Consider the following 27,976-nt stretch of genomic DNA (forward strand, 5'->3'; position numbering starts at 1 on the left):
AGGGCCAGAGGGTAGTCAGCCCCTTCACGTGGGCATGGACGTCCAGTCCAGGCAGGGGGAGGGCCCTGTATCAATGGCAGCTTCTAGGAGCACCTGCCCCTGTGGCCAAATATAGTCTGGAGTCACTGGCTGGGGTGATAAAGTCTGCAGGGTGGGGGCTGGGAGCAGCAGACAGAAGCTGTCTGAGGTAGACTGCAGAGCTCAGAAGCAGTACCTAGGAGGAGGCATCTCTGGGAGACTGTGAGTAGGCTGGGAGATGGGGCAAGGAGAAAGCCTGAGAATTTGCAGGCCTATAGGTCTGCTTTCGTTGAAAGAAACAGAGAGGGAAGCTGAGGGACTCTGACACCCCTTTCAAAGGGAGTCAGGCTCCAAGCAAATACCAATGTCCTTGGGCGGGGGGTGTCAGTGGATTTAGGGGTGCTGGAGTAGTTACCTTTCAGGCAGAATTCCTACCCTCCACTGTGGAGAGGGTAACCTGGGGCTCTAGCTATCAGGCCAAGAGCCCTATCCTGGGTATTCAGGAAAAGGCTGACCACACAGGGCTGTTGGTGTCCCCACAGATGGCAGAGGCTGAGGCGACACAGCTGAAGGAGGAAGGGAACCAGCATTTTCAGCGCCAGGACTACAAGGCGGCCACCAAGAGCTACAGCCAGGCCCTGAAGCTGACCAAGGACAAGGCCCTGCTGGCCACACTCTATCGGAATCGGGCAGCCTGCGGCCTGAAAATGGTCTGGGGACAGGACAGCGTGGGTGGGCTGAGGGCAGTTAAGGCTGGAGTTGAGGTTGTGACGGCCTGTGGAAGTGAGCCGCCATCATCCCCACCATGCCTTCTAGACCCCTTGAATTGGCAAATGTGCCTCGTGTTACCTGGGCCACTGCTCTAGAGAAGCAGGAATCCACCAGTCAGAGTTGGCTGACAACACAGGTGCTTTTCATGCCTTGGGTCACTCCTTTGAAGAGCAGCCTTGTGTCAGCCATTGTGTTCATCCCCGAATTGAAGTCAAGAAACCCAAGGTTTCCCAGCGGGGCATTTAAACCTGGGTTGGCCTGACACTGAAGCCTGTACTTTTCTGTACCAGGCACAGGGGTGCATCCTGAGCCTCTGATAACCCGAATTCTCTCCCTCCCCTCCCAGATGCACTAACTTCTCCCCTCACTTAGGGAACGCTGGTTGTCTCCACTGGGCCCTCACTAATGGAGTCTCTGATTCCTGTTTCTCAGGAGAGCTACGCTCAGGCAGCTTCAGATGCTTCCAGAGGTGAGCCCCGCACTTTACCCTCACCCAGCATGACCATGAAGGAGTTTGGATCTGGTTTCCATTGTTATTAGGCGCTATGACAGTCTGTGGGTTCTGAAGGTCAAGAAACAGCTGGAGAAAGAAACAGAACATCTGGCAATATGTAGCCAGGGAAGGCTGCTCTCAGGTGGGATAAGGAAGGTTTAGTTTCACCTTGGGGGCTTCTGGGCCAGACTTAGGGTAAAAGGACAAAAAAGTACAGGGAGGAGTTTGGATAGGAGTTGGGAAGGTTTTTTTTTTTATTTTTTTGGGGTGTGTGTGTCCTGGAACTAGCTCTGTAGACCAGGCTAGCCTTGAACTCACAGAGGTCAGTCAGCCTCTGCCTCCCAAGTGGTGGGATTAAAACTTCTACCCCAACCATCCGGCTGTAAAAGATTTTTTGATGGAGTTGCCTGGCTGCCTCAGAAAGGAGGGGAGCACCCCATTTCTGGGGATATACAAGCACCAGTAAGAGGGAACTTTGATAGGAATCCTGTGGTAGGGAAGCATTGGGAATCAAATAGAATTTGGGAAGTGTTGCTGGGAGGGATGCAAGGGAAGAGCACTTTAATCTTTCTGCCAACCTCAAGACTTTATGGGTCTTTCTCCCTATCCAAAAAATAAATAAATAAATAAATAAAATGGTATGAACCGGATAGTTCAAATAGAAAGGGAGATCAGTCTTGTACCCCAGCCCCCTCTCCTCCTCTGTAGCCATTGACATCAACTCTGCTGACATCAAAGCATTGTATCGGCGATGCCAGGCACTCGAGCATCTTGGCAAGTTGGACCAGGCATTCAAGGATGTGCAGCGCTGTGCTACTCTGGAGCCAAGGAATCAGAACTTCCAGGAGACCCTGCGGAGGCTCAACACCAGCATCCAAGAGCAGGTAAACTGGGCCCTTCCAGTCGCTTCCATCCCATTCTTATGGGGAGATGGGCTAGGGAGGTTGAGATGGGAGGACAGAATGAACCCTGCTTCTTCAGCTACAATCCAGAGACAGCACAGAACATAGGCAGTCTCCAGGGGAGAGCTAGGCGAGTAAGCCTACCCGATGGAGAGAGATGTGGTGCTGGGCACAATCTACTCATGGCTGGAGTTCTTTTGCATTTCAGATGGGAGCTTTGAAAAGGAATTAGGATCACCTGTGAGTCTCCATTATGACTCTCGGGGGACAAAGGTAGCCAGGAATCCTTGGGAATCAGGAAGACCAATGGGGGATAGAGGGTCAGAGTCTGTGGGAACATGAGATCTTTTCAGGGTAGATAGATGAGGCTTAGAGAGGCTGAGGCAGAGAGGAGCAGCCCTGAATCCTCCCCTGGCTCAGCTACTGACTTCTTTCTGGTTGACCCCTGTAAGAAAGAGCAGGAGAGCAGTGGCTCACCCAGCCCTCTGCTCCAAGACATCCTGTGTGGCTGGATCATGTCACACGGCAGTATGGGGGAAGGAGGGAGTGGGAATGGAAAAGAGGGGAGAGGAGAAAGAGGGTGGGTAAAGGAGGAACCTGCTCGCCCAAACAGATAAGCCCAGACAAGCAGGAGGGACAAGCAGCAGTTGAGGCTGTAGGAGGCAGGGAGCTTAGACCGCCTTATGAAGGATTCACAGTGGCCCAGGCTCCAAATAGAATGGTTTCCACTTGTCTGGTGCGATGCCTGAAATCCACTTCTGGTTTATTAGCCTGGAGACAAATTTCTAATCTCCAATTAAACATCTAATAGTTGATTGCTTATGAAATTCTTGCTTATGAGGGTCTCTTGATGTAGCTCTGGCTGGCCTGGAGCTCCCTGTGTAGACAAGGCTGGCCTTGAACTCACAGTTATCTGCTTGCTCTGCCCACTGAGTGCTGGGATTAAAGGCGTGAGAGCACTGACCCTGTTGGTGTTCATCTGGTTATTCAGCTAACGTTAAAATTATTATTATTATTAACATCATCATCACTAATTGTTATTATGAGGGGTGTGGGGGTCAGAGGAGGTGGAGGTTGGTTTTCTTCTCCCACCTTTGAGGGTTTCATGAATCAATTTAGGTCTCAGGGCTTGCTCTACAAGAGCCTTTACCAGCTGAGATATCTCACCCCCCCCCCCCCCATTTGTTCAATGAATAAAGGTCCAGGGTAGATCTATTTTCTGAATCGAATATTTGAAGAATAGCTGCCCGCTTCACTTAGGGCTCTCTCTCCTCAGCTCCGTGTGCAGTTTTCTACAGACTCCAGGGTACAGACGATGTTTGAAATCCTTCTGAACGAAAACAGCGAGGCAGATAAGCGGGAGAAGGTGAGTGATGCGTCATTCTTGCCAGCAGAGGCCGCTCTCTCCACGCGGCTCCCATTAAAGGCTTCCTTGGCCTGGGAGGGAAGAGGGCGGTAACCATGACTACGGAGAAACCTTGGTTCCGCTCTGAAATAATCGCATTAAGAACACAAACAAGCAAACAAACAAAACAGCACCACAACAGTCACATATGGTCATGGTTACATATTTTGTACGTACAGTACACACACTGGAGTGAAAACATCCAGGCAGAACGAAGCCTATCTGTGACCTCAGTCAGACTGACCATGATTTCAGGGCCAGTCTAGACCAGCCAAAGTAAAATGTGAAACAAACAGGAAATGTGTTCCCAGGTTCCACTGAACAAACTTTAAGTGTGTTGTAGCCACAGGTACAAGCAAGACGGGCAGCACAGACACAGAGCACATTCACCTTTCAGGATTCCATCGGAGCTCTGCTCCCGACTTGCTTCTGTTCTTTGGCCTTTTAATTTTCTACAATAGTTCCATAAAAGGAGAAGAGAGTGTCTGAGAGACCAATCCTCCCAGAGAGCAAAAGGCATTAAGTCTGAGTCAGGTATATGCCTTTAACCCCAACATGTAGAATGTAGAGGTAAAAGGATCAGGCATTCAAGGCTAGCCTCTGCTACCTGAGGCTTTTGAGGCCAGTCTAGGCTACCTGAGGTGGCCAGTGAGATGGCCAGAGGGTAAAGGTGCCTCTGGCCAAGTCTGACAGCCTGAGCTTGATTCCCATGATGAGAGAAGAGAACCAAGTTTTGCAGGGTATCTTTAGCCTATTTATCCCCCCATAATAAATAAATTATACAAAATAGAGCTTAAAGAGAAAAAGAAAGAAAGAAACTGTCATTAACCATAAGAAGGGTCAAGGCTGGGGTGAAGCCATTGTGGTAAGTTGAACAGCAAGATCAGATGACATCTTTGTTTAAAATCAGATATTTTGTTTATTGAAGTTTGGGCCTTGATTTTGATTAAAAAGTACTCATTAAACATTATTCATCTGGATATTGGGCTTTCAGTTGCTTCCTTAAGTCTTGTACCTACAGGAATATCTAACTTGCCTCACTCTAATTTTCATCCCGAGAAACACTGACACATTCAAATAATGCTTTGTTTCACTCGGAAACACTGCAAAGAGGTCACGCTGACACATTAAAAAATATTAAACTAAAAAAAAAAAACAAATGGGGTTGGGGATTTAGCTCAGTGGTAGAGCGCTTGCCTAGGAAGCGCAAGGCCCTGGGTTCGGTCCCCAGCTCCCCCCCAAAAAAAAACAAAAAAAAAACCAAAAAAATATTAAACTATGCACTGGTAACAGTCATCTTTTTTTTTTTTTTTTTTTTTTTTTTTTTTTCGGAGCTGGGGACCGAACCCAGGGCCTTGCGCTTCCTAGGCAAGTGCTCCACCACTGAGCTAAATCCCCAACCCCGGTAACAGTCATCTTAACCAAACTGTTTGATCATGACCTCATGTTTCTCTCCAGTCTTCGAGTAGACGCCGAAATGTTTTGCATTTATTTATGTTAGAATTTGGGTGATGATGCCCAAAGAAGGGCAGTGTTTTCATTTTGTGGTCAACGAATTCACATGATACAAAAATGTACTTTGCAGCTTCTCCAAGGACCTAATGAGTTGTCATGGATCAAGCAGTTTTGTTTGGAACAGCACAAAGCCCTAAGCTTATAGCAATGATCAGGTCACATTTGCCTGAAGTCTCAGCCACTTACCCACTGTCTTAGTTAGGGTTGTCATTGCTGTGAAGAGACACCGTGACCAAGGCAACTCTTAACTTCTGAGCCATCTCTCCAGCCCTAGACCAAGGCAACGCGTATAAAGGACAACATTTAATTGGGGGCTGGCTTACAGGTTCAGGGGTTTAGTTTATTATCATCCTGGCAGGAAACATGGCAGCATCCAGGCAGACATGGTGCCAGAGAAGGAGCTGAGAGTTCTACACCTTGATCCACAGGCAGCAGAAGGGGGATGTGTCCTACAGGCAATCTAGAGGAGATGGTTTTCTGCAGGCAACCAGGATGGGAGATTATACCAACGTTCTGTAGATACAGCCTGTGTACTAGCCCCTGCCCTGGGTTCATGTCTGGCTTCCTGACAACCTCCATTGCTTCTCCCTCAGGCTGCCAACAACCTTATTGTCCTGGGCCGTGAAGAAGCAGGGGCTGAGAGGATCTTCCAGAGCAATGGAGTAGCTCTGCTGCTACAGCTTATGGACGCTAAACGGCCTGAGCTGGTGCTCGCTGCTGTGCGGACCCTGTCTGGCATGTGCAGTGGCCACAGAGCTAGGGTGAGGGCCATGGGCTTGGGACAGGTGGTGCGGATGGCAGCTGGTCCAAGGAAACAGAGGGTGAGGGTGGTACGTGGTTGGGGCTGTGGTTGGCATAAATAGAACTTGAGACAGAGCCTCAAGGGTCTCTTGCCTTCTAGCCTGGCTCATGCGGGTCATGGCCCAAGACCGCACCATGCCCTTTCCCTGCAAGCTGGAAGTGGGCTCGACTAAGCAGAGGCGTTGCTGAAAGTTGAGTACAGGAAGAGCTGAATGCAAAAGGATTGTAATGTGTATTTCTTCATATTCAGCCTTTGAGTTCAGTGTCTTCTACACTTACATTTTATTGAGGTCCTGCCACAGGCATGGATTCAATGCCCCCAGGACTCCAGCATGGGGTGACAGAGCTATGAGTCTCCTGGAGGAGGTTTCTTTCCAAGCCCCATTTCCCTATACATGATTTGGGTGGGACAGTCACCACCCATCTCTTAACCTGAATGCCAAACTGATGAGAGGCAGGGTTGCTGACTCTGTCCCTGCTGGGGTCTAGGCCACAGCGATCCTGCACGCAGTCCGCATAGACAGAATCTGTAGCCTCATGGCCCTGGAGAATGAAGAGATGTCCCTGGCTGTGTGCAGCCTGCTCCAAGCCATCATTGACTCCCTCTCTGGGGAAGACAAGAGAGAGCATCGTGGGAAGGAGGAGGCCTTGGTTTTAGGTAGGAGATAGTCTTCTGTTCTGGTTCGTGTGGACTCCAAGACAGAGCCAGTCACCACCTCACATTGACATTCCCGTGTGCCCGGGGGTCCTGGTTTGACTTTAGTGTGCGTGCTGGGGGGATTAAGGTGGAAGCAACATAAGCTGCTGTGTCCAGGGTTGTCCGTTTTCCAGCCTGGAAGGTGCTATGGTGGCGATGGCTCCTATCAGGGTGACTGTGTTCAATGCCACTTAATTTTGTACTTAAAAATAGTTAAAATGGTAAATTTGGGTTATTCATATTTCATCACAGTATAATAGGAGCTCACTGGGGAGACTTGGGGAGATAGAGAAATCTGTAAGGAAGAAAAATATTCTCCCAAACAAAACTCTGTACTCATTCAGACAATCCAGTGGATCCCCCCCCCGTCTCTTTTTCGACATGTAAATATATTTACATAAGTATCAATTAAAACTTGGAAATCTGAGCCGGGTAGTGGTGTCACAGGCCATTAACCCCAGCACTTGGGAGGCTGAGGCAGAAGGATCTTTGAGTTCAAGGCCAGCCTGGTTTACAGTGCAATTCCAGGATGGCCAGGACTACACAGAGAAACCCTGTCTTGAAAAACAAAACAAAACAAAGTTTATTAAAACCATACAAAATGTTTTTAGATCTCTGCCCGTCAGTCATTGCCAGGCAATAAGGGGTTTTCCAAGAACAGGAGCCATTTGAAGATAAAAGGGATGTTGGATAAAACAGTGCTCAGTGGCCAGAGTGACCCTTGTGGATGCGAGGGATCCTTGGGGATTTCCTTGCTTTTGTGGGGAAGATGTGTGAGATAGACAACGCTGTCTTGGGAAATTCACAGGCTCCTGTTACTTTCGTATGATCAGGACCCTGAAACCAGACACTAGCTAAAGGAAGGGTCTATTTTACTTGAATGCTCAGAGGGCTTATCCAGTAGGTGCTTGATGACATGCACTAGGGCTGAGTATTGGATATAATGTTGTGGAAGAAGGAGGCTTCTTACCTCATGGTGACTAGGAAGGGGAGGGGGAAAAGGAAGAGGAAGAGGAAGAGGAGGAGGAGGAGAAAGAGGAGGAGGAAGAAGAGGCAGAGGGAAAGAATGAGGAAGGAAGGAAGGAAGGGAGGAAGGAAGGAAGGAAGGAAGGAAGGAGAGAGAGATGGGAGGCACCGCCTGGAGCAAGAAACATCTCTCAAGGATCCCCTGAGTGACTTCCTTCCTTCAGTCGGATCCCACCTCCCAGAGTTTCTGGAACCCCTCCAAATAGCACCATTAACTGATAAGCACTTGTGCAGGAGGCTGTTTCATATTGGAACTGTTAACAATCAGAAAACAGGGGCTTCAGGCCTTCCAGAATCCTTTTAGATGTTTCTCCCATTCTTGAGCCACTCCATGTGTAATTTTCTTTCGTCTCTGTTCGCTCTTCTTTTCTGTTCCTCAGATACCAAGAAGGACCTGAAGCAGATCACCAGTCACCTGCTGGACATGCTGGTCAGTAAGAAGGTGTCTGGGCAGGGCAGAGATCAGGCACTGAACCTGCTCAATAAGAATGTCCCCAGGAAGGACCTGTCCATTCACGACAACTCACGCACCATCTATGTTGTAGATAATGGTGAGACGGGGGATGAAGGAGTTTGAGGTTCAGTCATGCCATTGGGGTAGGCTCAGATACTCATCTCTGTGTAGACAGAACGGGGGGATGTTGCCTGGAGAGTGTCTTCAGTCCCAGCTGAAGGCGGTGGCAGGCATTTGTGTGGTAGGATTCCCCCAGGGTCTCTTGAAGCTGGTAGGTCAAGGCTCTGAATTAAGGACAAGAACATACCCAGGAAGGGGTTAGCAATGTTTTATTGGATAGATCGACCTAAAAGACAAGATTAAGTGCTTGTAACAAACAGGTCTACCAACCATGCAGTCCACTACACACCCATCTAACACAGTGCACACATAAGTTCTTAGACTTGCCCCAGGTGCCGAAGGACTGCTGTCCTGCTCCCCTACCCCAGTTCTGGTCCCTGTATGTATTCTGAAAGCCAAACAGCACTGGCCCTTTCTTCTCTGCAGTAGGATCAAATATGTGGTTTACAAGATGGAGTCGGTGGGGCATGTGTGTGGGACATTTCTTATTCTCTTCCTTGGTTGGAAGGCACTAAATGGAATAGCTCTCAGGTGAAAACCAGGTGCACTTAGAAGCCCTAGGAGGCCAGCGCAGCATGAGGCATGTGTGTAACTCAGACAGGGCCAGAGAAGGTGCTGGAAGGGGATCAAGGTGAAGTAAGCGCCTGGCTTACAAGAGGGAGGTCCTGAGTGTTCTAGGAGAAGTGGGAGGGATCCATGGGCAGGATGGAAGGGAAAAGTCAGAGGTGAATTTGGGGTGTGTTGGAGCAGGTGCATTGTGGGAAATCTTTGCAAGCCAGGCTTCAGTGTCCAGGTTGGCTAGTCAGGGTCTACCTTACCGAGTGCGTGTGAGTTTGTGATATAACAACTCTGTGTTTGGTCTCTGCACCCTCCGGGCACATAACTCCTACAACTGTCGCGATTTTCACTCAGCATCTTTTGTAAGCTGATGAGACTAGCGGCTGAAGCACCTATGGGAAGCTTGGAAGGAATCTAGGGAGGTTTCAGGGGAGCTAGCCATGTGATTAGAGGTTGGGAACTTCCTGCTCTGCTCATCCGCATCTCCCACCCCCACCTTTGACCTCAGGGGAGCTTGAGACTGAGGTAATCACTAACAGAGAGTGACATGATTAATCACGTCCACATCATGAAGCCTCTATTCAACAAAGGAAAATACAAACCCACCCCTAACTGAGGAGGCTCAGAGCTTAGGGCGTGATGGACACGAATGGGCTCTCGGGAGGCAGCACCTGAAGACTCTGGAGCTCCATGTCCTTTCTGTATACCTCATCCTTCATCCCTCCCCCATCCAGCCCTTCCCAACTTCCTTCTATGATCTGATGGTGTAGTAAGTAAACTGCTCTTCTGAGATCCGTGAGCCATTCTCATTCATTATTGGCCTGACAAGGGCATCCCAGGGGCCTGTTTGTAGGCCTGCTGGGCAGAGGATGGGAGAAAGCTGGGGCTGTCTGCAGTGGAGGCCGTCTTGTGGGACTGAGCCCTCAGTCTGAGGGGTCTGTGCCAAACACAGGACGTATCAGAGTTGAATTGTAGGATACTCAGATGGTGACGGGTGTGCCAAGAGGGAATAGAGAGGAAGTGGTAAAATACACGCAGTGTAACATGGCTGTCCATCACTTTCAGCCCCTCCCAGCATCCAGAGCTCTGCTCCTCCCACATTTGCCTCGGCCCTTCTTCCTTCCTCTGTCAGGTGTCACTCAAGATCTCTCCACCTCCAAGCTACCTCTGACATTAGATGTCCCAGAGGCTTTATGGCATGAGAGTTAACTCGGTGGGCTTGACAACAGACCTCACAGGGAAGGTGTCCTCTCTGTATGTCACTTGGATGGTTACAAGATTATGATCAGCGTCCTTGGCTTCTTCACACCTTAAAGACGGAACTGATTGCTAAGCAGTAGGTGATTGTTAGGCCTGGATCAGGGAACAAGCTCTTGGCACTAAAGGAAATGCTCAGTACAATCTGGAAAGGGAGCAAGAGGCCTGGTCTTCCACCTGATTCTGTGCCTGTCCACTCACCTTTTAGGGAAACAAGGGGTCAAACCAGGGTCTTTGTATGCTAAGGAAGCACCTCCCTGTCACTGAGCTCTGTCTGAATCCCCAACTTGTAGCCCTGTTGAGCTGGTTAGTTAACGCTGCATTGTTAGCGTTCAGTACCCATAGAACCTTCCTGCCACCTTTACTTGCCCACTCCCCACACCAGGCTGAAGGTAGGACAGATAAGGAGCTCATTTATTTGTTAATCTACTTGCTCAACAACATGCGAGTCTTGGATTTAGTCTGGTGGAAGAAGCCACTGAAGGTTCTTCTGTAAGGCAAGGAGAAGAGATATGATTAATAACTACTATGGAAACGATAGACATTTGAAGAAAGATTGTGCTTCCGGATGGGTGGCAGGCTGTTTCTGTACATCATCTGACTGAGTCCTCCAGTCTATAAAATAGGTTGTGTTTTTTCGCCTTTGTAAATGATAATAATACTGAGACCTGGGGGGAAGATAGTATGAAGTCATATATAAGAAAGTTCAGACCCAACGCATGAACTGAGTGTTTAAGTATGGAAGAAATATTGGCCATGAAACAGGTGGCTTGCTTCACAGGTTCAGAGTCAGCTCAAAGCCCAAACCTTCTTGTCCCCTCTCCAGTCCCCTGAACTCTAAAGAGGCCGTGTACTGTCTGCAGTCACAGTTATGGGGACCAGCGATGAGACATGTTTGAGGGGGATGGAGACCCTCGGGAATCTCACTCTTGCTGCCATCACCCCATAGGTCTGAGGAAGGTCCTGAAGGTGGTGGGGCAGGTTCCAGATCTTCCCTCCTGCTTGCCACTGACTGACAACACCCGCATGCTGGCCTCTATCCTCATCAACAAGCTTTACGAGGACCTGCGCTGTGACCCAGAGCGCGACCACTTCCGCAAGATCTGTGAGGAGTACATCACGTAAGTTCCCGGGAGGCACCAGCCACCTATGGCTATGTAGCCATCACCCCCACCTTCTGTAACGTACAGAATAATAGCAATTTATTACCCCTCAGGAGGATTAGGTATCTGGGAGCTGTGTAGCTAGGTGATTCTAGTTTGGAGTCTCCCAGTAAGTCACAGTTACGCTGGTCTAGGCTGCAGCCACTGGATGGCTTGATGACTTGATGGTTTGACTGGTTAGAAGATATTTCTAGGAGGCTGCACTCCCATGATGGTGCACTGGTCGTGGCTGCTGGTGGAGGTCTGTTAGATCCTCCCATGTGGACCTCTCCATCAGCTACTGATGAGTCTTTCCTTCTGCTTACCTGTCCCTTACTGTTCCTTTGATGCAGCTCTCTGACTATTAATCCCAGTGATTCCAGTACATTGTCCAGATTTCTGGAACACTACCCATGCCTCAGAACCTAGAGTATGGCTAAGGAAGCTGCACTCTGGATGGTCCTAGGTGGGAAAGACATCATCTTTTCTCTGTGTCTTCTCTTTCCTCCTAGGGTGGCACACTGGTTTTGTAAAGGGCCAGGGAAGAGATGTTTTAGATTTTGTAGGACCAATTCTCTCTCTCTCTCTCTCTCTCTCTCTCTCTCTCTCTCTCTCTCTCTCTCTCTCTCTGTCTCCCTATCTCTCCCTCCCTCTTTCTTTCTTCCTCCCTCCCCTTCCTTCCTTCCTTCCTTCCTTCCTTCCTTCCTTCCTTCCTTCCTTCCTTCCTTCCTTCCTTTCTTTCCTAGAAAAGGTCTCACTATGTAGCTCTTACTGGCATAACATTCTCTATGTAGACCAGGCTGGCCTCAAACTCACAGAGATCAACTGCCTCCCAAGTGCTGGGATAAAACATGTGAACTACTATGTCCAGCCAATTAATACATTCCTATCACCCGTGTATTTATGATTTTCCACTGCCAAGCAAAGAACTTCCCTGAGCTCTCAGGCGCGCCTGCTCCCACCCAGTCCCGTTCTCCTGTTCACCCTGACTTTGGCTCTTAAAGCTCTTAATGGCTGAAGCTGCCTACCAGAGCTTCAGCCCATCCTTCTAACTTCAGGAGTCCCTTCGTCCTCGGAGCTTGAGTCTTAGTTCCGTAAGCCTTAGAAAGAAGTCTGGGCCTAGAGAGCTACAGGCAAAAGTTTTTCATTGGGATGCAAGCTCCAGCTAAGTGGGAGATGAGGCTCTGAGGAAGCCTTGGTCAGGTAACGGCTCCCTAAACAAAACAGGCTGGTAGATACAGGAAGAGCTGTCCAAAGTTCCCATGTAGGTCTCCCATGTACGTGAGGAAGGCATGTTTATAGAGTGTCCTGATTGGTCGATGTCTCTGAACTCAGCAGAAGGTAGCTTGTTGATCAGCAGGGATTACTGGGATAAGGCAGTTGTCAGGAGGCTATTCTGCTTGCACCGGTGTCTGTAGGACGCATCCACTGTTTTTAACTCTGGGCTCTGTGTGCACCCTGGTCCCCATTTATGTCCTTAGGTTATTCCACCTCCACTTTTGGGTGTTTCCCTCACGGTCTCATCTCATGAGATCCCAAGTTGAATTTTGCACCCTCACCTGACAGAGGGCAGCTTCTCAGGTGCCTCACTGGGCCTGTCTGCAGCTGTGGTTATGTACTGTCCCCCCAAGTTGGGAAGGCTGGAACTGTTGTTGGCTGATAGCCATCAGCTGAGGTCTCTTATTGGTCTTTGCCTTAGCTGAGGGGGCTCTCCCAACCTTCCCACTGTAACCAGCAACTCATGACTTGTCGCTTACCCCAATTTGAAATGACATTTTGGGGTGCCTCAGCTCAAAACTCATCAAGGGAGAAACTTTGGGGTGACTGCATTGCAGGCCAATGCATTCCTCTGTGCTGCTTCCTTCTCTGCTCAATAATTCAACTTCCTGTGGGTCAGTCCCCAAGGTCAGTGTGCTGCCAGGGGGTTTTACCCTGTGACCAGCCATGATGTCATGTGTCCTTAAGAAATGATAGCATTATCCTCTCTACTTACAGACCAAAAAGCAGAGACTCAGAAAGGTTCAGTGACTCACCCAAGGCCACACAGCTCCCGAGGGAAGGCAAATTTAAGTCTTCCTCCACCCCATACGCTCCACCTCCCTGGGTTGATTCTCTTGGCCTCCTTTGTCCTCTGTTTTAGGAGCAAGTTTGATCCCCAGGACATGGACAAGAACGTAAACGCCATCCAGACAGTGTCGGGCATCTTGCAGGGGCCCTTTGACCTGGGCAATCAGCTGCTGGGCATGAAAGGTGTGATGGAGATGATGGTGGCTCTGTGTGGTTCAGAGCGTGAGGCAGACCAGCTGGTGGCTGTGGAGGCCCTCATTCACGCCTCCACTAAGCTCAGCCGGGCCACTTTCATCATCACCAACGGCGTGACACTTCTCAAGCAGATCTACAAGACCACAAAGAACGAGAAGATCAAGATCCGCACGCTGGTGGTGAGGAAACTGGGTGCCCAGTACCAGGGATAGCAGGATGAACAAAACAAGACCTTCATCCTTGAGGGGGCGTGTCTTAGGGTTTCCGTTGCTGTGAAGGGACTCCATGACCAAGGCAACTCTTATACCTTTATTTAACCCAACGTTTTAGACCCAATATTTAATTGGGGCTGGCTTACGGTTTCAGAGAGTCAGTCCATCATCATGGCGGGAAGCATGGCAGCGTGCTAGAGGAGCTAAGAGTTCTATGTCTTGATCCACAGGCAGCTAGGAGGAGGCTTCCTTCTGTACTGAGTGGAGCCTGAGCACTAGGAGACCTCAAAGTCCGCCTGCGCAGCGGCACACTTCCTCCAACAAGGCCACACCCCCTAATAGTGCCATTTCCCATGGCCCAAGCATATTCAGATCATCATAGGGGGTGTCTTTGTGTTATTATTGCTGGGATGAAACAGCATGACCAGAAATCAAGTTAGGAAGGAAAGGGTTGATTCGGCTTACACTCCCACATCATTGAAGGCAGTCCATACCAGGACAGCACCAGCCCAGGGACAGCACCACCGCCAACGGCTGGACCTCCTCCCACTGATCACTGATTAAGAAAACGCTTACAGTTGGATCTTTGGAGATATTTTTCTCTATTGCGGCTCCTTCCTCTCTGATGACTCTAGTATGTGTCAAGTAGACAGAAAACCAGCCAGGAGAGGGCGCATGTACTAGGAACTCCCTTACCCCACAGGGGCCATCCATGTGCCCTGCAGTCAAAGTGATAGGCAAGGCTGTAAGAGCAGAGTCAGGAGGATGACCTTGAGTTTAGCCCTAGGAAACTACCCTCTGTACTGTGAGGAGACAAACATGGACGGTGTCCAGGAAGGCCTTTCAGAGCAGACACCAACAGTGTGTTTCTTTCTTTTTTTTTTTTTTTTTTTTCGGAGCTGGGGACCGAACCCAGGGCCTTGCGCTTCCTAGGCAAGCGCTCTACCACTGAGCTAAATCCCCAGCCCCAACAGTGCGTTCTTTAGCTCCTTTTCACTATTTTCACTGAGTTGCTTATACTCTCCTTCCTTTACCTCACAGAAACATTGCGGAGAAGATTGGACCATTGACCTGGACTTGAATTCACATTGATAGGTTTTTTTTTTAAATAATTATTTTGGGCTGGAGAGATGGCTCAGTGGTTAAGAGCACTGACTGCTCTTCCAGAGGTCCTGAGTTCAAATCCCAGCAACCACATGGTGGCTCACAACCCCATCTGGAATGGGACCCGATGCCCTCTTCTGGTGTGTCTGAAGACAGCTACAGTGTACTTATATATAATAATAAATGAATAAATCTTAAAAAAATTAATTATTTTATGTATATAAGCATTCTGTAGCTGTCTTCAGACAAACCAGAAAAAGGCATCGGGTCCCATTACAGATGGTTGTGAGCCACCATGTGGTTGCTGGGAATTGAACTCAGGACCTCTGGGAGAGCAGTCGGTGCTCTTAACTACAGAGCGGTCTCTCCAGCCCACACTGATAGCTTTTGTTGTTGCAGTTCTGTTTTTAAAGATAGGTTGTAGCTTATTGTGTTAATATATTGCAAGCTGACCTTGAACTTGCAATCCTCCTGCCTCAGCTTCTTGAATGCTGGAATTAAAGGCCATAGCTCCAAACAGGTTTTTTTTTTGAATCTTATTCTAGATTCTAGATTCTTTTTTTTTCTTTTTTTCGGAGCTGGGGACTGAACCCAGGGCCTTGCGCTTGCTAGGCAAGTGCTCTACCACTGAGCTAAATCCCCAACCCCTAGATTCTAGATTCTAGGTTGGCCTCAAACATACTATGTAGTCCAGTCTGCCCTTCAGTTCATTATTCTTCTGTTTCTATCTCCTGTGAGCTGGGATTATAGACCTGTACCACTCTGCCTGCCTCATAAAATATAAAAACCTGTGTGTGTGTGTGTGTGTGTGTGTGTGTGTGTGTGTGTGTGTTGGCACGTGTGTATACATGTCACGCTACATGTCTGGACACCCTGGGTGTTGGCCTTCTTTACCTTGTTTGACACAGGGTCTATAGTTGTTTGCCATAGCATAACCAGCCTGGCTGGCCTCACTGAAGGAATACTTAGCATCACAGGCCCATGCATGCTATGCCCAGCTTCACGCAGTTCTGGGATCTGAGCTGAGATCCTCATACTTACACAGCAAGCGCTTCCCTCAGTGATCCATCTCTGTAGCTCCTCATGCCAGTCAAGTTTTTTGCTTGTCTGTTTTGTTTTTGAGACAGGGCCTCACTGTGTAGCCTCGGTTGGCCTGGAACTCCCAGTGATCCACCTGCCTCTGCCACCCGTGTGCTGTGATTAAAGACATGCACCACTACGCCTGACCCTCATGTCAATGTTTTAGAAACTTTTTGCCATGGGCATGATAGCTTTTCTTTCCCAGAAGACATTGCTCTTTTCATGACAAGGGTCCATTTTTCCCCCGGGTTAGACTTTGTGTGACTGAATTTGTTGCCCATGTGATGTGACCTCTTTGCTTTCTCACACTGTCTTGAGGTCTCTCACAATGGCTGCAGGTGTTTAGTATGATTCTCATGTGCAAAATTTTCAAAACATAGAAGTCAAGACAGTGAGGACCTGGGAGGCTTTGTGAGCATCTTCCCACACCGGGGAATCAGGAAGGGCATCTCAGAAGAGGTGGCATGGCACAGAAGTGTGACCAGGCAGAGAAGAGGGGACAGTGTTGCTGAAACTCAGGTCCCAGTGTTGCTGACCCTTCTGTATCCCTTCTCCACAGGGGCTTTGTAAACTTGGCTCAGCTGGGGGCTCCGACTATGGCCTCAGACAGTTTGCTGAGGGCTCGACAGAGAAGCTAGCGAAGCAGTGTCGAAAGTAAGAGTTTTATGCGTCTCTGCATCCTCCTGGGCCTCAATGAGGGATTTCTGGGGTGTCAGGGCTTCAGTGCTGTCAGGCTGAAAAAGACCCCAAACTTGAGTCACTGTTGGTCAGAGCTCTGGCTCCTTCTCCAGTGGTTTCCTCACTCTCCACTTCCAGGTGGCTGTGCAATACCGCCATAGACACTCGGACACGGCGCTGGGCAGTGGAGGGCCTGGCCTACCTCACCCTGGATGCTGATGTGAAGGATGACTTTGTCCAGGACATCCCCGCTCTGCAGGCTATGTTCGAGTTGGCCAAGGCAAGAACGGTTCAGATATCTAAGCTCAGGAAAGGATGCTGGCCCTGGTGCTCAGGCCCTCCCTGGTGAAGTTGGATTGGCTCTTTCATTAGATAGCCCTCATTTTGTCAGGTTGTGGGACTCACAGCTCTGTCCTGTCAAAATGATAGGACATGTCTGTCTGGGACCTTTAGGCAGAGAGATCCTGAGGGGGCACAGACAGGGTCTGGGCTCTTCTGGAAGTGGGATGGGGTTCACTAAGATCAGCTTGGAGACTTTCACTGATCTACCACTCTGGTGACTCCGTTCTGCTTTTTCCTAACCTGTGGCTTCCAGACCAGTGACAAGACCATCCTGTACTCAGTGGCCAACACTCTGGTAAACTGCACCAACAGCTATGATGTCAAGGAGGTCGTCCCTGAGCTGGTGCAGCTGGCCAAGTTCTCCAAGCAGCATGTGCCCGAGGAGCACCCCAAGGTGGATACAGGGCAGCTCAGGCGATGATGAGATGGGCTGTGAGGTTCGACGATGACAATAGTAGATTTTCCCCACTAGGTGACGCTCATGATTTCTGTCTTTTAATTTCTGACTGAGGTGGGGGGAATGGCTGACCGTTTATGTAATCTGACTAAACAGAGCCAGATGAACATTTTGCAACATTTGTTGCTGTTTTCATGGATACTTGTGATTCATTTCATGCCCTTGTCATAGAATTTAGATTTTTCTGGGGTATCTGGACTTCCTGATATGAGTGCCGAGTAGGAAAAGAGGAGGAACACAGGTTCCTATGCTCAAATGTCACAAAACCCCTAACACAAGGGTATGTAGGGTGATTACCTCTACAGAAGGATATATTGCATATCATTTGCATATAAATGAGTATGCAAAAGTACTCCCAGCTAGTTAGATCGTTTGGACTTTAGGAAATGAGAAAAATCATACCTATGCTACAAAATGGATGGTGGACCATAGAGAGGAGAACTGAGCCATGCAGAGACGACATCTCCACAGGACTGCTGGCCGCTTATGTTACTCATAGAAAGTCCCTTTTTCTTTCTTTCTCCTCTCTATAGTAACAATCAAAATCTGAGTGTAACTTTGTGCTAGACATTGGGGACATGCTCTTGTCACCAGCTCATTCTCTTAATGGTTTTCGTGTCTTTGTGATGTTGGGGATGGGATGTCATGGGCATGCTAGGTGGGTGCTCTACCACTAAGAGTCAACCCCAGGCCTCCACCACTATTACACACTGTGTTGTTTTTCGTCCTGGTATGGAGGTAGCACGCATACATGCCCCACAGCTGTGTATGAGGCTTAAGCACATTTTCAGAGATTACGCACCAGCCCTGTCCACTCCCCACACTGAGGACCTGCCATGATGACTCAACCCGGGCCTGACAACGGGTCCTTCCCTGTGTCCATCCATTTGTCCACTGCAGGACAAGAAGGACTTCGTAGACTTGCGGGTGAAACGGCTCCTGAAGGCAGGCGTCATATCGGCACTGGCCTGCATGGTGAAGGCAGACAGTGCTATCCTCACAGACCAGACCAAGGAGCTGCTGGCCAGGTGCAAGCAGGGTGGGCTGGGGAGATTGGGAGGCAGAAGCCTGGGTGGAGGCTAAGCCAGGGGAGGGAGAACATGGAGAAGAGAGAATGACCAGACAAGTCACCACAGCTGAAAACTTGCATCAGGAGGTTACTTACCACTGTCCCTTTCAGTTACCTTTTTCTCAACGGTAACCTAGAGGGGAGACAAGCAGGTTACAGCACAGTGTAAATGCCATGGCAGGGAAGTACAGTGGTTGGCATCGAGGCAGTAGGTCCCAACCACCCAGACTAGAAGGTAAGTGGGTGAGCCTCCAGGAAGGCCTCCCAGTAGAGGTGATAGCTCAACAGAGTCGTGAAGGAAGAGAAGGGAAGGAAAAAGGCATCAAGTATGGAGGGATGAAGAGTATAGTTTTTTTTTTTTTTTTTTTTGTGGTATGTCTGGTCATATAAGTGATGGTGATATTAGGTGGGACCAGGGCCAGGAACAGGATAGAGCCTGTCTACCCAGAGATCGGGTAGACAGGGAGAGTTGTTCCTGGATTGTGGTAGCAGAGAGCTGTCGGCTCCAGAAATAGGGATGAGATGGATATTTGAAGTCTTGCTTGGTTTTATTCCCTGCCCCCACTTAAGGCCACAACAGCACCTTTTAAAGGTGACTCATTCCAGGCAAGGGCAGGCAGTCTGCCTTTCTAGGCTTCTGCTGCTGTGCTGGGTTTTTCTGGCTCTGACTGGCTTGTGTGTGATTCCTGGAAATGTGATACAGGAATTGTGACTATTTATTCTCTCTTGTCATTGGCTCTGCAGGGTGTTCCTGGCACTCTGTGACAACCCAAAGGACCGGGGCACCATTGTAGCTCAAGGTGGTGGCAAGGTAATTAGGCAAGATGAGGTCCTTGCTGTCGTAGAAGGTGATCTACTGGGAAGGAGCCCAAACACACCACACACACACACACACACACACACACACACACACACACACACACACACACACACATGCACATGCACACACACATACACACATGCACACAAACACATACATGCACACACACACGCACACACATGCGTGTCTATGTATGTGTGCATGTGTCTGCATATACTACATACACATGCAAATAGGTGAGTTCCTCTTCTCTCACTCCAAAATCATGTGTTTCAAACCACCCCAACTTTATGAAGTACACTTACTTAGTTATCTGCACCATCTAATTCATTGGCCCGAGAACTTGTTCCTTCTTGATCTGATAATGCCCTGGTATCTACTTCGGAACCTCATTCACACTCCCTGGTGCTCTGGCTGGAAGGCAGACCATGGTCTCCACACAGACCAGAACTTCTCTTGCAGTGGGAGTTAGCTCTTCTTCTTTTTAGCTGTGCAAACCTGGGCACTTTACTCCCTCTGAACTGTAATTTCTTCCTCTGCAAAATGGAGAGGAGAAATCACAGTTTAACTTTCCAGATAGTTGTGGGAAATAGATTAGATACATTCGATCTGTAGTAGCTGCTCATCAAATACATAAATAGGATTAGATTTGGCTAGAGCAAAATGTTAAAAAAAATAGTTACCATTTATTGTTATTGTTGTTGTTGTTGTGTTGTTGTGTTGTTGTTGTTATTTGAGACAAGCTCTCACCTGTAGCTCTGGCTAGCCAAGTTCTTGTCATGCATGCAGTGCAGGCTAGACTTGAAATTGTAATCTTCTCGCTCATCCCCGTGGGTGCTGAGATTTTAGGCCTGTGCCACCACACCTAGCAAAAGTCAATCTATCGGTTATTTATCTTTTTAGAAATGGAGTGAGGAGTGAGGGTAGGGACCATGGTCGTCTCTGGGAGCCAGGGCGATGAATCTTTGATAAGTATTTAATTGTTTTATACATATTTGGGTTAGTTCAGACTCTGTCTCTGTGATGAATATCTGAGAGGGCAACTTTAGAGGAAGAAAGATTGGTTTGGGTTCATGGTCTCAGGGGTTCTGGTTCACGATCAAGACAGAACAAGTTCGGGTCAATGAATTAGATGGTGCAGATCCACCGTGGATCAGGGACGAGGCAGAAGCTCATGGCCGAGTGTGGAAGCCTAGCAGAGTTGCTCACTTCATGAGTCAGGAATGAGAAGGGGAAAGAGAGGGAAAGGGGAAGGGAGAGACAAAAGGAGAGGGGGAAGGAGAAGAGAAACAAGACACACCCTTTAAAGGCACACCTCAGTGATTGCTTCCTCCGACCAGGCCTTTCATCCCAACTGTCCCTTCAGCGGTGAGCTAATGAGTGGATTAATCTGAGGGTTAGCTCAGAGCCTTCAGAGTCCAGTCCCTTCCCCGGCACCCTGACAGCTGGAGACCCAGCCTTGCACATAGGAATCTTTGGGGGCTTTGTCTAGAAAGGAACAGTTCTCTGGGGTTGATTACGCTATGGATCTCTGATGAGACAGACAGACAGTCAGGCAGACAGACAGGCAGACAGACGGACAGATGGAGGGTAGCTGAGCCAGAGGAGTGAGAGGCTTCTGGATGTCTGTTGCTGGCTGGTAACTGCACTCTCCTTGTAGGCCCTGATCCCCCTGGCTTTGGAGGGCACAGATGTGGGCAAGGTGAAGGCAGCCCATGGACTAGCCAAGATCGCTGCTGTCTCCAATCCTGATATCGCCTTCCCTGGGGAGCGGGTAGGTATTTGAGATGAAAGGGAGAGGGTAGTGAAGATCATTGCTCTTAGGGTCCTGTCCCTAATCTCCTCTGCTAAAAATGGGCCGTGGTGCTGTCACAGGAAGGATAATGATTCAGACACCTGGATGCCAGGCCTGGCTCTACCTCTAGTGAGCATGATTGTCCCCCCAGAAACGCAGCTTTCTCACCTACACAGTGAAAGGAAGCAACCCAACCTCTCAGGATCACAGATTAAACCAGACAGAGTGTGAGAAAGAAAGGGCTTTGGAAATGTAGAGCTTCAGATGCAGGAGACAGGAAAATACCTGTGTCTTGCCTGACCCATGCCTTCCCCGCAGGTATATGAGGTGGTGCGGCCCCTCGTGAGTCTCCTGGACACACAGAGGGATGGGCTTCAGAACTATGAGGCTCTCCTAGGACTCACTAATCTGTCTGGGCGCAGTGACAAACTCAGGTATGCGGGGCGGGTGGACAGAGAGCGTTTGATTGAAACTCTGTATGTACCATGTACTGGTGCTTCTGCTTGGATGACAGTATCAAAGATGGATCAAAGATGGGCGGAGTTTGAGCTGGTACCCCATAAAAACACACAGGGATTATATAAAGCCAATGCCCCAGAAGCATCCTGCTTCCTAAAGTACGAAGAAATAGGCAAGTGGATGGAAGGATTAGAGGGCATTCCTTCTTGGAAGCAGAGGGATGATGGACTGTTTTAAGTGGCAGACAACCTGGTCTAACTGGCTCTCTGCATGAAGGAAGTGTATTGACTCATGCAAATTAAGTCAGGTGTGGTTTGATGCAGGGATTATGAAGTTATCGTCATTACTGGTCCACCAGTCCCCTCCTCTACCCTCCTTTCTGTTGCCTTAACTTTCAGGTGGATTTTTCTTCTCTCTCATGGTCACAGGGTAGCTCTCCATTTCACCTACAGCAGTAAAAAGGGAGAGAATTTCCTTGTTCAATAATGAGGCTGTCCAGTGGGGTGGCACGTTCATCCCAGAGCCTGTCACTGTGCCTGGGACAGTTGTCATGTCATTTAATCTACATCTATTGGTGCCTCTTCTGGAAGTGGGCTCAGTGCCTTGTACAGGCTGAAGATGTGGAAGGGACCTTATGGAGATGGGGGAAGGACCCTGCATGACCAACCTCACGTGTTCACTGTTGGGGACTCAAGGCCTCTTCTTCCTCATCCTTCCCCTCCATTCCAGGCAGAAGATCTTCAAAGAGAAAGCCTTGCCAGACATTGAGAACTACATGTTTGAGAACCATGACCAGCTACGGCAGGCTGCCACCGAATGCATGTGTAACATGGTGCTCAATAAGGAGGTGAGGCTGGAGCTCCAGAGGGACAGGGCGACTAAGGTGTTACCATCAGGCTTGGGATAAAGCTGGGGGTCAGAGGGATGGGGTGACCAAGATATGAATATTGGGCTTGGGATGAGGCTGGTCTCCTGAAGTGATATTAAGATAGCATTTGGGTGAGAGAACCCAGGAGTCCCCAGATCAATCAATGAGTATTGCCTCATTTCCATGTAGGAGCCCCAAGGAAACATTTTCATGGCATACTATCCCAAGCTGAGCTGTGGTCTGAGTGAGGTGGAAGGTGCCATTTCCCTAAGTTAATTAAGCCTAAATAATGTCATAGCACAGCAAGCTGGGAGATCAGGGCTCTTGGAAGTCAAAAGTCTTGACCATTTGTGGTCATTAAAGATCCACAGGACAGTGAAGAGATGCTAAGGTATGGTTCTGAATCGCTTTAGAAAACCTCCCTGTGAATGTCACCAGGTCCACAGAATGTGCAATGCATTATAGGACCTGCAATGCACCATGGAACCTGCAATGCATCATCATAGCTGTACTGACCACTAAATAGTCACAGGATATAAAGCAAAAATGAATTAGGGGCATACCATAAGGCTTCAGTGTCAAGAAACAAGACAAATTATGAATCTCTAGTGGATATCTTCTTCTCATGGTGACCAAGCATCAGTGTGCTCACAGGGCGTATCAGGGATGTGACAGTTATAGGCCTGTGGTACTTCTGAGATTATTCACCTCTATACCTAATTCAAATCTTAGACACTCTCCTGGTACCAGAGTGTCTTACTTACTTTACTCTTGCTGTGACAAAACACCAGGACCAAGACAACTTATAAAGAAAGTGTTCGATTTGTTTTGAACAAATTTGCCACTAGCAGGTCACTAGCGAACAGTTTTGAAGGGTGAAAGGCCATGACGGCAGGCCAAGGGAACCGCTGAGAACTCACACCTCGATCCACAACCACGAAGCAAAGGGAGAGCACTGGGAATCACAGGAGTCTTTTGAAACCTCAAAGCCTCCCTCAGTGACACATCTCTTCCACAAAACCACACCTTCTAATCCTTCTCAAACAGTTCCACCAACAGGGCTAAGTGTTCAAACACATGAGCCTGTGGTCCATTCTTATCTAACCACCACATAGAGGAAAGCCAACTTATAAAAGCCTGCTAGAGAAAGTCATCAGGGACTGAGTTACCCACCAGGGGGCTGGCCTAAGGCTGAACTAGGACCTGGGATAAAATGGCTGAGTCCAAGGAATCAGCGATGGTGTCAGGTACAAAGAGGGCAATGTGAAAGAGGAGGCAGCCTTCCCTGGGGAGTGCCTGCTGCTGCAACAATAGCATCAATTACACAGTGGTGTTAAAGGAGCAGAAGTTCATTTCCGGTCCCATCAGAGCACCATTGGGTTGGTAGCTTGTCTACACAGTGACTAGGAATCTGTCCCTTTGGAGGCATCAAGAAGTGCCTTTGGGGGCATCTGCTACCCTGGAGTGGTCTCTGTTTGGTAGTGAGTGGGAATGGACATAGAAGGAGAATCTGTGCCTCTTATCCCAGGTGACCTGCTAGTGACAGAACTTACCTCTGCTTCCAGTCCATCCATGGTAACTAGACCACGGGCACAGGTGTAAGAGAAGGGAAGGCTGCATCCGTGGTGGGACAGCTACTTCCAGTGACAGCTGGTTCCCACAAGAGAGGACCGTACTGACCTCTTCTTCCATACCCTCCCCTCTGATGGCTACTGCTCCAGATCCCGGAAGATGCAGATGAGGGACCTTACCTGGGGATCCGTGACTGTTATCCTCCTTCAGAGATCCACGTTTGGATGTTTGCTCTAATAGAATATCCTTAAACATGACCGACTAGACTTTACTGTCTTGCCTTGAAGGATGGCAGTAAGCTGCTATATGGTCCTAATACCTCTCTGTGACAGGTCAGGGTCCCATCAGAGCACCATTGGGTTGGTGGCTTGTCGACACGGTGACTAGTCACGGTGCTTCTGCTTTCAGGTGTTTGGGACACTGTAGTCTCACCTGGTGGACCCAGTACCAAGCAGGCTCCCCAGTTGCCCCTGCTCCTGTGCAAACCTCCATGCTTCCGGGGACAGCGGATCACAAAGGCCCAGGACTGTCATGGAAGCAGTCTGTATTTTCCATAGAGAAGTGGCATTTTTCCTCGTGTAGAGGTGCAAACAGAAGGAGCAGACCATGCAATACAGGGGAGGTGGGAAGTGACCTTTTTCCCCCCTTAGTCTTTTGGCCGTGAGGAGTTGTACCCGCTTCAGATAGGCAATCAGGGAAGAGCTTTATGCATGAATGACTCAAAGCAAATCTCTCAGAGATACTGGGTCAGGGAATTTCAGCTGCCTCTTCCCCTCCTTGGGAGGTGCAGGTGTGGGGCCCCTTTCACTGAATCACACACCTGCCTGGAACAGGTTCAGGAGAGGTTCCTGGCCGATGGGAATGACCGTCTTAAGCTGGTGGTACTGCTCTGTGGGGAGGATGACCACAAACTGCAGAATGCAGCAGCTGGAGCTCTGGCCATGTTGACGGCGGCGCATAAGAAACTGTGCCTCAAGATGACGGAGGTGGTAAGAGCTGGCCAGGGGCAGGAGGGAGCTGGGTAAGGTATATAAAGGCTTGCAACTCGGGCTGGAGAGATGGCTCAGCGGTTAAGAGCACCTGACTACTCTTCCAGAGGTTCTGAGTTCAATTCCCAGCAACCACATGGTGGCTCACAACCATCTGTAAAGAGATCCGATGCCCTCTTCTGGTGTGTCTGTGGACAGCTACAGTGTACTTATATATAATAAATGAATAAATCTTAAAAAAAAAAAAGGCTTGCAACTCCCAGGCCCCACTGTCCTGGCTCATCTAGAGAGGCTGGGCAGCAGAACAAACTTTCCCAGCTGGGAGTTGGTTCCCAACACCTAAAGAGAGAAGGCTGTGCCTATTGGCCATTACCACGACTGTTTGGACTTCCTGATTACATTAGCTAAAGTCCTCTCACAACAGTGCATCCGTCCGATGCCTTTGTGGGTGTGCATAACTCCTACTGAAAAAGGGTAACAACTTAATGCACATGACTTCTGAGGGACTCTCGAGTTCCTCACCGAAGCCTGAAGAGGGTTGGGTCACCGCAGGACGCTGGTGGTGAATTGGCAAAGAGGCTGTAGATTCTCTGCCATGGGCGGGTTGACTGACTGATGTGGTGAGACTGTGGCCGCCTCAGCAGCTGCAATGGGAATAATGCTGTCAGTCTCAAGCATGAAACTCTTTTCATCTCCCCACACAGAGCCTAGCTCAAGGGTATTCATCTCCATTGGAGTGGACAGGTCAGCTCGGTTCAAATATGCTCACGTCAGAGGTAGAGGTTGACTCCTTTACATGGTCAGCTGAAGTCTCTCTCTCTCTCTCTCTCTCTCTCTCTCTCTCTCTCTCTCTCTCTCTCTGTGTGTGTGTGTGTGTGTGTGTGTGTGTGTGATCCCTGAGTTCCATGTAGGCTTTTTTTTTGTCTCTCCATGGGAGGTCTCGGCTGCTGGGTACTATTCATCCCATGTAGACTCTGGACTTCAGTTTCTTTTGCTATGGCTAGCTCCTCAATAGAATGCGTTTAACCACTGTTCTAGAGTTGCTTCTCACGGAGTAACTATTCACAAGAGCTCCAGTGGACACGTGCTCCATCAGGATGCTTTGGTGACTCTTTGCACTTCTCATAAGTGGGATGCTGTCCTGAGGAGATGTATGTGTGACATATACACATAATATAATATTTGATATTTCTAATTACCCTAGGGCATTATTATCTCCCCATTTTTTCCATTGGGGAGACATTTGGAAATGTCCCTAGTAGAAGATCAGTGACAGATGAGGCTCTTGAGGCACATGAGTTAGGTGAGGCCATGCAGACTGCAAGGCTGAATGGGGCCTGAGGGAGAAGAAGTTTCCTCCACTATGCTACCTCATGTATGTCTGTCCAATGGCAGGACTCAGCTCCTGGCTGTGCTATCAGCTTCCTCACTGTCTCATGGGGTGATGTAAGTGGTCGAACATCCATACCCAACAGTCAACTTTTCTCATGATCGTGGATGGTGGATGGAGAAGGATTGAGGAGAGAACTCGCCTGGGATTCTTGCGTTTAGTCCAGTTGAAGGCTGGAGGGCACTGTGCATGCCTGGAGCTTTTGTCTCACAGGACACCTGGCTTGGTAGAAGCGAGCATTATCTGTGCTCCCCATATGAGGACTCTCTTTCCTTAGTGATCTGCATCTCCATTCTGCTGAGATGAGACTTTATGTTTCTTAAGATGCTTCAAAATAATCATAAATGGATGTGAGCTGGGGAGACAGCTCAATGGATAAAGTGTTTGTTGGGAATGCACGAGGACCAGAGTTTGGATCCCTACCAACCATGTGAAAACCAGGCAGGCATGGTGGATACATGTAATCCCAGCATTGCAGGGACAAACTAAGTAGCTAATATAGCTGATCAGTGACCTCTGGGGTCAGCTGAGAGATGCTACCTCTCCAAATAAAAGCGGAGTGTGCTTGAACAAGACACTGGACATCAATTTCAGGCCCCCAAACACATGCACAACAAACATGTGCATGTGCACCTGCATGTGTGTATACTCACATACATGTGAACATGCCTACATTCATGCACATCATATACACAAACACAGGCAGAATGAATGAATGAATATCCATGAGCAAATGGGTGGGTTGTTAGTCTATTTTAGTTTAGCCTATTATTGTTTATAGATATGTGGTCATAATCGAGTTAGTGAGCTGCAAGCATGCCCGATACCTTTTGTTTTTCTTGTTATCAAGTCTTTTCTCTGCCTCCTCACCGATCCCTCAAATCTTTCCTTACCCACTTTCACTCTGCAGACAACCCAGTGGCTGGAGATCCTACAGCGACTTTGCCTGCACGACCAGTTGTCAGTGCAGCACCGGGGCCTGGTCATTGCCTACAACCTGCTCTCGGCGGATGCTGAGCTGGCTAGGAAACTGGTGGAGACGGAGCTGCTGGAGATCCTGACGGTGGTGGGGAAGCAGGAGCCAGATGAGACGAGAGCAGCTGTGGTCCAGACAGCCCGGGAGTGTCTTATCAAGTGCATGGACTACGGCTTCATCAAGCCGGTGTCCTAGAGAGTGGTCCACGGGGATGCTGGGGTTGATCCTGAACTGGGAAGAGTAGTGATCTGGGTCCTCCCAAAGTGTCAGTTCCACTGAGGACCACAGCCAGGCCAAGGATGTCTCATTACAAAGGAAAAGCTTAGGTGTCTCCTGATTTGTGACTCTTCCTTTTGGTCCTGGGAAGGTTCGAGTGTTCCTGCCTCCCTAAGTTTGTCACATGCCAGAAATTTCTAGGGTAAGTCCTCTCTGTGATCAGAAAGCAGGGCAGACAAGGCCGTCTGTCTCTATTCTGCAGGCCAGATAATGGACTGTAGACAGATTTTGTTTGTTTGTTTGTTTTGTATTATAAAAACAACAACTGTATAGTGGCAAGAAGGAACTAACAGGTGTGTAACCATAAAGATCAATGCTGTCATTCAACTTGGATGCTCATCTCAGTTGGGTTTCATGACTTCTCTCCTACACATTGAAACCTCATGTGCCCCATCCAAGCCCCACGCACACCCCTGTCACCCAATTTCAATGGTAACACAATTTACACTCACACTGGGACACGGCCCA

At 48.9% G+C, this 27,976-nt stretch overlaps 1 protein-coding gene across 1 annotated transcript; it reads left to right on the forward strand.

Annotated features, from left to right (window-relative positions):
- Positions 1 to 166: 166 nt before the first annotated feature.
- On the forward strand, positions 167 to 27,839 carry Unc45b (unc-45 myosin chaperone B). Its single transcript, NM_001415077.1, has 20 exons — positions 167 to 240; positions 561 to 728; positions 1,222 to 1,258; positions 1,991 to 2,166; positions 3,461 to 3,550; positions 5,698 to 5,865; positions 6,395 to 6,563; positions 8,009 to 8,179; positions 10,967 to 11,138; positions 13,300 to 13,600; positions 16,377 to 16,471; positions 16,634 to 16,775; positions 17,091 to 17,231; positions 18,195 to 18,322; positions 19,108 to 19,174; positions 20,844 to 20,957; positions 21,297 to 21,412; positions 22,167 to 22,284; positions 24,711 to 24,866; positions 27,167 to 27,839. Exons 2-20 carry the CDS (start codon positions 561 to 563, stop codon positions 27,425 to 27,427), a joined length of 2,790 nt encoding a protein of 929 aa, NP_001402006.1. The 5' UTR covers positions 167 to 240; the 3' UTR covers positions 27,428 to 27,839.
- The last annotated feature ends 137 nt before the right edge of the window (positions 27,840 to 27,976 follow it).

This window comes from Rattus norvegicus, chromosome 10, assembly GCF_036323735.1.
Source record: "Rattus norvegicus strain BN/NHsdMcwi chromosome 10, GRCr8, whole genome shotgun sequence".
In the NCBI taxonomy this organism is placed as follows: Eukaryota; Metazoa; Chordata; class Mammalia; order Rodentia; family Muridae; genus Rattus; species Rattus norvegicus.